General features: G+C 38.5%; 1 protein-coding gene across 1 annotated transcript in view; it reads left to right on the top strand.

The window, feature by feature from the left end:
- The window catches only part of LOC133522536 (organic cation transporter protein-like), a 49,877-nt gene that overhangs the window by 22,277 nt on the left and 14,629 nt on the right, over window positions 1-12,971 (top strand). Inside the window, exons 2-3 of the mRNA XM_061857902.1 lie at window positions 6,682-6,877; window positions 11,147-11,247. Coding sequence (XP_061713886.1) covers window positions 6,682-6,877; window positions 11,147-11,247 — 297 coding nt within the window. The remainder of the gene's footprint in view (window positions 1-6,681; window positions 6,878-11,146; window positions 11,248-12,971) is intronic.

Below are 12,971 nucleotides of genomic sequence, written 5' to 3'. Positions count from 1 at the left end.
AAATAAATATTATAGGGACATTCTTACACAGATTGACTAAGTCCCACGGTAAGCTCAAGAAGGCTTGTGATGTGGGTACTCAGAAAACAATATATAAAACAGACATGGAAAACATCCATGATTCAGGAATAAATATCTGTGCTCAACATACTTGCCCTTGCCGAGATTCGAACCCAGGATCAACGGCTTCATAGGCATTCATTATACAGAATATAATCGGTTTATATACTTTTTTTTTAATATCGTGGTAACGCAAGACAAATGTATTCAATGGAAATTATTAACCTCTAAGGGGATTAAAGTTGGTAAGAACGTTTTTAACGATACCCATATTATTTACTTTTCACGAAAAAGATCTTATTACATGCAGGTGTACTGAAGGACAAAGGCCTATTTTGTTCCCGCGGGAGTTATGGATTGTGAAAAAAAAGCTATAACTACCTAGGGAGCTATAGGTCTAGTTATTTTATTATGTTACTTATTCATACAAACGAAGTAGCATAAATGAGTTTTACTCTAAAATACTAACGTTTATAATTTAATATTTTTGTTTATGATTAAATATAATAGAGGAAATAGAGGTGGATTGCTAAATAAAATTTTGTAGCCACAGTAAATTTACTGCCATCTTTCGACACATGATCAAAACTTTTAGAACGCCATTTGACTTTGATCCTTATTCTTTCACTGATATGATAGATCAAAGGCCAAAGGTGTGGCGGCATCGTTTCGAGCGATGGCGCCACTACCTTCAGCCGATGCCTGGTAAGATGGCGCCGCTTTTTGATATTTAACAAATTTAACACATAACAACACATAATAAGCGGTGGTGGCCGAGTGGATATGACGTCCGACTTTCAATCCGGAGGTCGCGGGTTCAAATCCTGGCTCGGAGTTTGTCGGAACTTATGTACGAAATATCATTTGACATTTACCACTAAGCTTTTCGGTGAAGGAAAACATCGTGAGGAAACCTGCATACATCTGCGAAGAAATTCAAAGGTGTATGTGAAGTCCCCAATCCGCATTGGGCTAGCGTGGGGACTATAGCCCGAGCCCTCTCGCATGAGAGGAGGCCTGTGCCCAGCAGTGGGACGTATATAGGCTGAATTATTATAAATTATTATGTTTATGCTTAAAATTATTAATTTGATTAATTTAACAGCCGTTTTAAATATTTTTACTTAAATTTAAATCGTGGCTGAATACCGAATAGGTCTGTGCCTAAGATGCCTAACCTGTCAAGAAATTACAAAATGGCGGACGAATGTTTGATATGTCACCGTATTTAAGAATTATTTCGCTTAAAATTTAGTTTTTTCTTCACAAGTGCGATGAAAAACATTGTGTGTAACTCCGGGGGTAAGAATATTGCAAACTCGGGTCTTTAATTCCCTCGTATCCGAAATTTCACTTACCCCCCTCGTTGCACAATGTACTATTCTCACTCGATAGATAGCTGCCTCCCGTTCTTGCAACCTCAACCTCGACCGTGAGGATTTCATTCATAAATGTTCATTTACCTCAATTCATTTCCTTACAGTCGAGTTCATAAATATGTATACATTTCTTCACCTTAATCCCTTGCAACGAGGTGAAGAAATGTATACATATTTATGAACTGGATTGTATGAAATGACCATATAAGAAGGATCCTTATAGTTATCGAGGTAACCAGGTGCTGCATGTGGGTCGCGGTCAGACGATGGCTCGTTTCGCAACTCGTCAACAGGAAATGCTATTGTGGTTCGATAAGTCATTCAGTAAGGAAATCTTTGTGTTCCTGAATGAGTAAATACTTGTAGGTAGTGTTCAGAGTAAAACCGTTCTTAAAACCAGTTATGTGTGAGCTTCGTAGCAACAATGCGTAATCTAGGCATCGGAGTTTCTATCGCTCGTTAAGACGAGTGGAGGACCCGGAAGAAATTACCTTTTTACTTATTATTATTTTATTATTATACGACATTATTACACAAATTGACTAAGGCCTACAGTAAGCTCAATAAGGCTTGTGTTGAGGGTACTTCGACAACGATATATATATAATATATAAATACTTAAATGCATAGAAAACATCCATGACTCAGGGACAAATATCCATGCTCATCACACGAATAAATGCCCTTACCAGGATTTGAACCCGGGACCATCGGCGTCGTAGACGGGGTCACTACCCACTAGGCCAAACCGGTCACCTTTTCATTGCATACAAACGTAGTCCTCATTTTCCTCTATGGATATTGACATTTTTGAAAATATTTTGACACAATTTGTTGTATATCAACTATAGCCTATGTCCCTACGTTTAATTTTTTTCGAATTTTTCATTATTAAGTTAGTATAGGAGCTAGAAGCATTTACAATTTTGTATGAAATCTGTTTTTCGCTCCTAATTTTTATAATAATAAAAAAATCGAAAAAAGTCAAACGTAGCGTAGTAGCTATGGTTAATATACATCAAATTATGTAAAATTATTTTCCAAAATGTCAATATCCAGAGAGGAAAATGGGGACTACGTTTGAATGTAGAATCGGCCGTCCTCTTTCCTCTTAAATTTGAATCGAGCTCGACATTTCGAAATCAGAATACCCCATCTACAATTTATTTATTTATCAAGGAATTAAGTAATAACTCCTTCTATAATTTATTAGAAATTCGAAAAAAATCAAACAGGGACATAGCTGTCGTTGATATACATACACCGTGTTTCTTTTTCGTTAATTTCAAGGGTGCATCCCTGAGCTTAAATTAAGTAACTTTCTCAAAGACACCGGTATTCTAATTAACTCCGTTTCGGAGATAATCAATATTTAATTTCAAATCCTGGTAAGGGCACTTATTCGTGTGATGAGCATGGATATTTGTTCCTGAGTCATGGGTGTTTTCTATGTATTTAAGTATTTATAAATATTTATATATTATATAATATCGTTGTCTAAGTACCCTCAATACAAGCCTTATTGAGCTTACTGTGGGACTTAGTCAATTTGTGTAATAATGTCCTATAATATTTATTATTTATTTATTATTATCTTATAAGGCCCCGTACGAGCGTGTACACTTGGCTTAGGGCCTGTTTACATATTGATTAGTGTTAAGTATGAGTTAATACATTTGCTACTAAACGTAAATACTATCTCGGACGATTGATGTTCAAAATGACATTGATATGTCACAGTTTTCAATTGTTTCGTTGTTTTGTGTGCTACGAGTATGACAATCCTGCAGGGCTAAGATGGTCGGCTCTATATCATTTGTCACCATGCCTGTCCCGTTCCAACGAGCGTATAAGCGCGAAAGTGACGGACATAGTGACAAGTGATAAAAATGGAACTAGCTGAATGGATAAGACCATGGCATCAGCGTGAGCAATCTTCAAGGTTGTATTAGTAACGACGAATTATTAAAGCTGATTTTTTTTATACTACGTCGGTGGCAAACAAGCATACGGCCCGCCTGATGGTAAGCAGTCTCCGTAGCTTATTTACGCCTGCAACTCCAGAGGAGTTACATGCGCGTTGCCGACCCTAAACAACCTGCCCCCTCGTTGAGCTCTGGCAACCTTACTCACCGGCAGGAACACAACACTATGAGTAGGGTCTAGTATTATTTGGCTGCGGTTTTCTGTAAGGTGGAGGTACTTTCCCCAGTTGGGCTCTGCTCTAGATCTGGAATGACATCCGTTGAGCTGTGCCTTACCACACAAAGCAAGATGACATTCAAAATGCCCATACCTCTCTTTTCGACGTAGTTTAAGGACGTACCCGGGTCCAATTGAATCGGATTCTTGGCTTAAAGTAGGTATATATTATTTTTAACCGACTTCAAAAAAGGAGGAGGTTCTCAATTCGACTGAATTTTTTTTTTGTTTGTATGTTACTCGATATCTCCGAGAATCGTGAACCAATTTTCAATTTTTTTTTTATCGAACGGGTATAACCCCGAGATGGTCCCGTTGGCACCAAGTCAGACCCCGATGATGGGATCTTGGAGAAATCGAGGGAACTCTTCAAATGTTATAGGCACATGTATGTAATGGCGCTTTTGGTAATTTCTGAAGTCGATTTTATTTTTTGTTAAAAAGTTTTTTACTTTATTAGTACCCGAAAGGGCATACATTACTCGAATTTAAAGGTAGGTTGTCACGACTCACGAACGACATTATGACACGTTTTGGTCATTACATTTTATTTGTCCTTATCAGATATTTGATGACAGCTGCAAAGTCTGCAATAGAAGTAACACCTATCATTAAGATAAAGTTTCAAATTGCGAGACACTATATACATTTAAATGGTAGAGGAAAATCTAATACAGGAAAATAGTTCTTACAATAAGGAAACATTCAATCTACGTGCCACAGTTTTATTTTACACGAACCACGATTTGCTTCTGTACATATTATGAAAGAGAATTTGAAATTAAGGTGTATTGTCAAAAAAACTTTGTAGTGACATACGTTAACTGCCATCTTACGGAAGGTGGAGATAAGGAACGAAATCTCCATGTACCAAAAAGTGTCATCAAAAAACTTTAAATAGGTGGCGCTACAATACATAGAGTACTTGAACAAATAAATCAAATCATAGACAGCGCAATTCACTCCGTCAATAACGCCTAGGTTCTTAGCTACTCTAGCGCTACTCTGGAGAGATTTGCAACAGTTCTACCATAAGAGATACCACTCCTCTTAATTCCACACTCCATATGCCATCTGTCGACACATGAATTGATTAAATCTTTTAGAACGCCATTTGACTTTGATCCTTATTTTTTCACTGATATGTGTTCAATTTGTTGAACATCAAAAAGTGGCGCCATCTTACCGGGCACTACCTAAAGCTTATGGCGCCATTGCTCGAAATGATGCTGCTATACCTTTGGCCTTTGATCTATTAGATGGCGCCATTTTTTGATATTTAATAAAATCACAAATGGCGTTCAAAAAGTTTTAATTAAGTATGTGTCGAAAGATCGCAGTAAATTTACGTCGCTACCAGGCGCGGATACAAGATTTGGCTTAGGGGGGGGCCATTTTGAGAAAATCATATATTTTTGCACAGAAAATAAAATTTACTCAATTTAGTAATGTGAGAGCCAGGGTTTTAGGGGGGGGGCATTGCCCCTATGGCCCCCCCCTTGTATCCGCGCCTGGTCGCTACAAAGTTTTCGTTGACAATACTCCTCTATTTCAAATTCTCTTTGATATTATTTAACAAAATGCAGACAATACCTATACCTACGTAATAAAAATAAAAATGTGACGTGTGATGTATAGCAATATGGTTAACAGACCACTTATCTTATACCTTTAAACGAGAAATTCTTGCATTATATACACGGTGCCGTATTGCGTAATCATATTAAAGACTAAAATGTCCTATAAACTTTTTTTCTACTCGTCGATTGTATTATTGAATTAAGATTTCGTTTACCAAACTATAATTGCGTACTTTTCATGTATGGGCTCCCACTCAACTATTACATTCAGAAGTTGTTAATACATCGGTATCCCCCAATGTTTGCGATATATCTGTATCACAGGACATATTAGCGTCGTCTTGTTCCCTCTCCATCTGCCTCAGGAGTGCCGGGGAAGCGGGGGTGGTATCATCCCTATTGCGGGTCCGGTGTGTAATCATTTGACAATTTGGGCTCCAGTCTGCTTTTAATTGTAACTGATGTTCTCTGTACACTGCCGATGTTATATGGTAGTATTACATGTCAATATTACTATAAAGTATATTAGAAATAACATTGTTAATCTTATTTATTAGAGCGTCTTACAACTTTGTTCTAGAGTATAACCCCCTATGGTCAAAGACATGTATGACCAGATCTGATTTCCGGTTTTACGGGACAACGCATTGAAAATACGGGACAGGCAGTTTTTTTTATTAAAAATCATCATTTTTTTCTATTACTAAAATTTGCCATATATTATCAATCAAAGAACACATTCGCTAAATTTGTTAATGAAAGACTTTGATAATAATAGGTATTAAATAATTTAAAACATATTATTTTTATATTATCTGGAAAGGAAAATGTGAAATAATCAACATAGGTATTTTCGTCATTAAATGCCATTGAATCATAAACTTACTTACGGGACAATGAAAAATTCGTGTGTGAAATACGGGACAACCCGTAAAATACGAAATATTTGGTATCATATATGTTACTTGAATCTTTATGTAAAATTTCATGTCATATCAGAAATGTTTTATGGCTTCTCTACACGATGGGCCGTGATACTGGCCCACTAAGATAGGGCAGCGTGTAGAGTTTTTCGTCCGCACGTCAAAGGTGGGCCAGCGATGGTGCGTACGCATCTACACGTGCCTAATTCCATAGTGCGTGCTCTCAACTATCGCATGGCCATCTCGCTGATCCAGCGTTGGGCCATCGTGTAGAGGAGCCATAACCATCGCATGGCCATCTCACTGATCAAGCGCTGGGCTGGGATCATGTATAGGAGCCATTAAAATGAGAGTGTTACTTCGATTGACGGCGGCTAGATTAGTGTGACTCAAATGAGCCATCGATTGCTGATAGGACATAATTGATCATTTTACACTGCTAAAATCGTAACCCTCAATTTTCCTTTGCCGTTAGGCTCAAAGCCTTTCGTTTGTTTCTTCCAAAATTTTCTTTAAGTTAAACTACATCTTCCCCAGATGCGCAGTGCCAGAATGCGAGTCCCCACCATACAAGTACGAGACCGGCGAGTGGGGTCTCTGGGCGCTCGGGAGCCAGTGCGCGCGGCCGGCGCCCAGTGACGATGGAGCATGCGCTCAGGGCGCCTTCAGCGCTAATCATACCGTAACGTGTGATAATCATGTTTATGGTAGCCGTGATACGATTGTAGCTGAGGTAAGTTTTCAAATGTTCTTTGAGAAAGGCTTAAATAGTTGATTTCTTCTAAATTGCTCAAAAGTGTGATGAGACTTACCTAAAGATCTGGATTCAAGAGATTTTGTTTGCTTGGTCAATCTTACTTATGTTACTAAGATGAGTACCAACCTTTAAGATAGGTAGATAGGAAGTCAGGCCTCTTCAATCCCTTAAACCCTTGAAGTTTGACACCACACAAGTACGAGACCAGCAAGTGGGGTCTCTGGGCACTCGAGAGCCAGTGCGCGCAGTCTGCGCCTAGGGACGACGGCGCGTGTGCTCAGGGCGCCTTTAGGCCTATTGTTATCACCGAGTATAATTTTATTCCATTCGTATCGAGACCCTTGGTCCGTGGGGCCCTGACGCTCTTAGTCTCTTCAAAGATCTGTCGAGAGATCTGAAGAGACTCAGATACGCCACAGGAGATCAAAGAGCTGGCAGCTTCCTCGCTCAACGCATCTAATGAATAAATATTTAAGGGGGGCTCCCATACAACAAACATATTTTTTGGCCGTTTTTATAAATAATGGTACGGAACCCTTCGTGCGCGTCTGACTCGCACTTGGCCGGTTTTTTTCGTTAATTTCAAGGGTGCAGCCCTGAGCTTAAATTAAGTAACTTTCTCAAAACATACTTACCGATACTCCGAAGTTAAACTAGTTCGATTAAAAAACGGTGTATAAGTCTATAATACGTACGCTAAAATAAATTCATGCGTATAACTTAATTGACAGTAGAAATGGCTTAATTGTCACAACACATACTACTGTAATACAATGGAATCAATTAAATTCAGACTAATTACAGGTCTTTAACTAAGTATGTATACAATTTCTTAGGAATTTACCCGTACATTGTCAGTTGTCACAGTTAAAGTACTATGATTACGGAAGGTGGAGGTAAGGAAATAAATCTCCATGTACCAAAAAGTGTCGTCAAAAAACCTTAAATAGATGGCGCTACAATACCTAGAATACTTGAACAAAAAAATCAAATCATAGACAGCGCACTTCACTCCGTCAATAGTGCCTAGGTTCTTAGCTACTCTAGCGCTACTCTGGAGAGATTTGGAACTATTATTTATAGCTGACAGCTGGACACTTTTGCAACAGTTCTACCATAAGAGATGTCACTCCTCTTAATTCCACACTCCATAATTATGATATTCATATTCTCTTTTTTATTGATGGTTATTGTCACAGGATATTAAGTGAGATATAATAGTACATTAATGAAACAATTCTTACCCCCGGGACTCCCGGAGTAACACACAATGTTTTTCATCACACTTGCGAAGAAAAAACTACATTTTAAACGAAATAATTCTTAACGGTGATATTTCTAATATTCATCTGCCATATTGTCATTCTTTGACAGGTTAGGCATCGAAGGCACACGCCTATCCGGTATCAGCCACGATTGAAAATTGTGTAAAAATATTTAAACAGCTATGAAATTAATCAAATTAAATATTTTTTACATAAACAGAAAAAATAAATTATAAATGTCAGTATTTAAAAAGTAAACTCATTTATACCTACTTGGCTCGTATGAATTAGTGACACAATTTAAAAAAAGCTGTAACTCCCGAGGGAGTTATACCTTTTTTTCACAATCCATAACTCCCGAGGGAACAATACATGCTTTTGTCATTCAGTATACCTGCATGAAATAATATCTTTTCCGAGCAAGTGTGATGAAAAGTAAATTACAGCAAAGTAAGTTCCAGAAAATCAATAGGTACATTAAAAAAAAACTGATAAAAACAGGATACGTGGCAAAATAGGTGTGAGGCCTTTGCCCACCCGTGAGATAACATGGGCTTATAAAAATAATAAAATTAGTGATACTGATATTTCGCCGTCCCGTCGCTTTTCGGTGAAGGAGAACATCGTGAGGAAACCGGACTAATCCCAACAGGGCCTAGTTTACCCTCTGGGTTGGAAGGTCAGAAGGCAATCGCTTTCATAAAAACTAGTGCCTACGCCAAATCTTGGGATTAGTTGTCAAGCGGACCCCAGGCTTCCATGAGCCGTGGCAAAATGCCGGGACAACGCGAGGAAGAAGAAGAAGTGATACTGATATTTAGCACAAAATTCACAGTTAAAATAAGAATTATTTAAAAGACGTATGATTTTTTAAATATTTTAATACATTACACAGTAAAATATGTACAGTCAAGTGTAAAAATATGTATCGAAAGAATTGTCTCATTAACATGGTACTACGCTCTTATTACACTGGAGTAAGATGCTATGGGACATATTTTTGAGTAAGATGTGTACACCCATATTTTTAAACTTGACTGTACTCGTAAAACGTGATAACTACATACTTTTGTGTGCAACCGTGAATGCTTGTACTTTAACTGCCAAGACGTGCAGTATGACCATTGTCCAGCAATGACGAGTGATAAATAACTGAACGATTATGAAATATGTAGTTAGAAATGTAGATTAATGATTATGAATTTCTTCATGAAGTGATAAGTTTCAAAGTGCAAAAGTACTGATATTGAGGGATCTTTCTAAAAAGAGTAATTTCATGATAAATGAGATTACATTTCATTACTTAAAGGTACTTTTGTTTTCAGAGGTACGAGTATACTTTTTATCATAAAAAATAAAGACAAAAACATTATTTTTACTACTTTTCGATTAACTTCTCCGTTTCCGCTACCCAAAGGTTGTCTGGAAGAGATCGCTCTTTAGCGATGAGTTCGCCTGTTGTCTGCTTCTACATTTAATTTATTGTTTCTTTTCTTGTATCTTTTTACTGATGTGTGCCAATAAAGAGTATTCTATCTATCTATCTAGGTATCTATTTTTCAAGCTCTGCTGTCAGTTTATTGTTTTAATTCTTCTGAGTACCACTGTAGCAAAATCAAATAATGTTTTACAGTACATATGGTGCTACTTCACCGCACTAGTGCTATAATTAGCATATTACGTTACTATGTCGAACATTTAAAGGGCCATATGTACTGTAAAACGTTGTACGATACATGTGCGAATAGGTAATTCGCAACTCGTGTCGATTTAAAACATTCCCTCCCTTTAATTTATCGCCACTCGTTTCGAATTTCCTATTTTTCGCACTTGTATCGTAATGTACTAATCGAAATCAAAATATCAACTGTGAGAGCGTCCTCTATTTGGCGCGGGTGCGAGGAGCGGGCGCACGCAAGCATGTGAAATTCAACGCACGCGCCCGCGCGCAGTTTATAAAATTTTGGAGGGTAGATATCATACCCGTTGCGTTCAACGTTATGGCTCCTCTAGACGATAGACCAGCGCTAGACCAGTGAGTTGCCTATGCGACGGTTATGGCTTCTTTACGCGATGGACCAGCGCTGGACTAGCGAGGTGGCCATGTGACGGTTGAGAGCACGCACTATGTAATGGGCCACGTGAAGATGCGTACGCACCATCGCTGGCCCACTATCTTTGATGTGCGGACGTAAAACGACACCGTGGCCATTCCATCGCCGTCCCGCCGCGCCATTCAATACCACTACTCTCTCTATACGCTAGTAGGCCAGTATGATGGCCCATCGTGTAGAGGAGCCATTGATGTGGCGTACCTATGCGTACGGTAGGGGTGACGTATCTTATAAGACTTCATACATTACAACGCGCTCATTCACACGCACGTCAACATAGCAGTGTGGCTCTTTAAGCTCTTGTCTGTATTTTTTTTTTATACTACGTCGGTGGCAAACAAGCATACGGCCCGCCTGATGGTAAGCAGTCTCCGTAGCCTATGTATGCCTGCAACTCCAGAGGAGTTACATGCGCGTTGCCGACCCTAACACCCCCCCCCCCCCCCCTCGTTGAGCTCTGGCAACCTGTATACTCGTATGAGGAGCTTGATTGACTTGTAGTCATCTTTTTGCATTTTCGAGAGCGATTTCTTTCGCTCTATTCAGCACAAACTAGAACAGCATTGGCCAATCTGGGTCGCGACCGATTGTTGGAGCGAGCGGAGTGGGCCCTGAAACATAAGACGACATACCACCAACAAAATGCATTTAACGAAATTCTTACCTCAGTTGCTGGTAACTATTCTTACCTGTTTCTTGAAGATTTAAAAGTAATACTTTCCTTTCGTACACCTCATACCTATATGACCGGATTTTCGACAATGATAGGGTGGGTCCCTAATTTGGCAGTTTTTGTTAGGTGGGTCGGAGCCTAGTTAACTTTGGGAACCATTGATCTAGCACATACGACTTTTGTCTTTTTCCAGTTCGACCTGGCGTGCCAAGAGTGGAAGCGCACGTTGGTGGGCACCATACACAGCGCGGGGCTGTTCGCCGCGTTACCGCTCACCGGCTACGTCTCTGATACGTAAGTTACCTGATTTATTTTGTACAAATTAAATAAATAAATATTATAGGACATTATTACACAAATTGACTAAGTCCCACAGTAAGCTCAATAAGGCTTGTCTTGTAGGCACCTAGACAACGATATATATAATATATAATTATAAATACTAATCTTAAAATAAATAATTAAATGTCACTCTAATTACGCCTTTATTGGAGTAAAAGAGAAAGATGCCCGCAATTCGTGAACTTCGATGTTCGCGGTAGGCCTTCTGAGCTACGAAATAGTAATTGATAACGTGTAATCGGGTAATGATGTAAATTTTGTGTGATGTAGTAAATGGATGACCCCTTAAATCGGAATCGGTAGGGCTAAGATGGTCGGCTTTTTATCATTTGTCACCATGACTGTCACGTTCTAACAAGTACGTAAGTGCGAAAGTGACGGGCATAGTGACAGACGATAAAAATAGAACCATGCTGCCACCGCTGGTACCACTTTATTACTCATGTCACGATATTATTCAAGTCGTTCGCACTACACAGGTTGAACGGTGATAAATGTACAAATGACACGTGTGTCATGTTTATTGTCATGCGGCAATGGTATTTCGTAAATTTATCGCATTTTATTATTGTAAAAGTCAATGCCAGGCCCGGGACATTAATATTGTATCTTTATGTAGCTCAAGGATTAGCACCTATATAATCGACTATGAACTTTAAAACTACCACATTAATTTCAAAAGTTTATTGACCGAATTATTTATTTATTCGAACATTATTGCACAATACATGAAAGTACAAATGGCGGATTTGATGCTAGAAGGCATTTTCTACCTGTCAACTATGGGATAAACCGAAAAGTTGGGGCAGGGTCAAACAGATTTAAATTAAAAAGATTTTAATATGAAACCATATAATACGATATATAAGTAAATAATATACACACAATAATATTAATAAATCAGTATTATAAATTGTAGATAAATAAATAAAATAATATATAAATAGGACATTATTACACAAATTGACTAAGTCCCACAGTAAACTCAATAAGGCTTGTGATGTGGGTACTTAGACAACGATATATATGTATAATATATAATTAGAAAACACCCATGGCTCAGGAACAAATATCCATGCTCATCACACAAATAAATGCCCTTACCAGGATTTGAACCCAGGACCATCGGCTTCATAGGCACGGTCACTACCCACTAGGCCAGACCGGTCGTCATAATATACATACACACATAAATAATATATGTAGAATAAATAAATATACATACAAAGAAAGATACATAAAAATATTATATATCCATAATATATTTACTACCTATAGCTATACAATACCTTTACTTGTTTAGGCACAGTTGGGGAATACATTTTTCACTACACCAGCTTGTAAAGGCTATCTTTGTTCCTCTAAAACTGATGAGAAAGTTGCATTTTATGTAGTACAGTCGCCATCAGATATATATAAGACATATAAGATGTGGTGGAATATATCCGCAAGAAGGTTCGTTACGAGCTGAAAGTATTCCAGCTGCGATCGCGGCATTACGTGCACTTCAGCTCGTTTGTGGTGCGCGTCCCGCGGCCGCTGCTGGAAACCATCGCGAGCGCGGACTTCTGGCCGAAAGGTGTGATATTTCGGCGGTTTCGTGGGAATCTGCCGAATCCCGCACCAGAACCGGCGGCGCAACCGAAAACTGCGTCGTCAAAATGATATTTATATTT

Source organism: Cydia pomonella, chromosome 11, assembly GCF_033807575.1.
Source record: "Cydia pomonella isolate Wapato2018A chromosome 11, ilCydPomo1, whole genome shotgun sequence".
NCBI classification, from domain to species: domain Eukaryota; kingdom Metazoa; phylum Arthropoda; class Insecta; order Lepidoptera; family Tortricidae; genus Cydia; species Cydia pomonella.
This window is presented reverse-complemented; position numbering and strand designations above follow the sequence as displayed.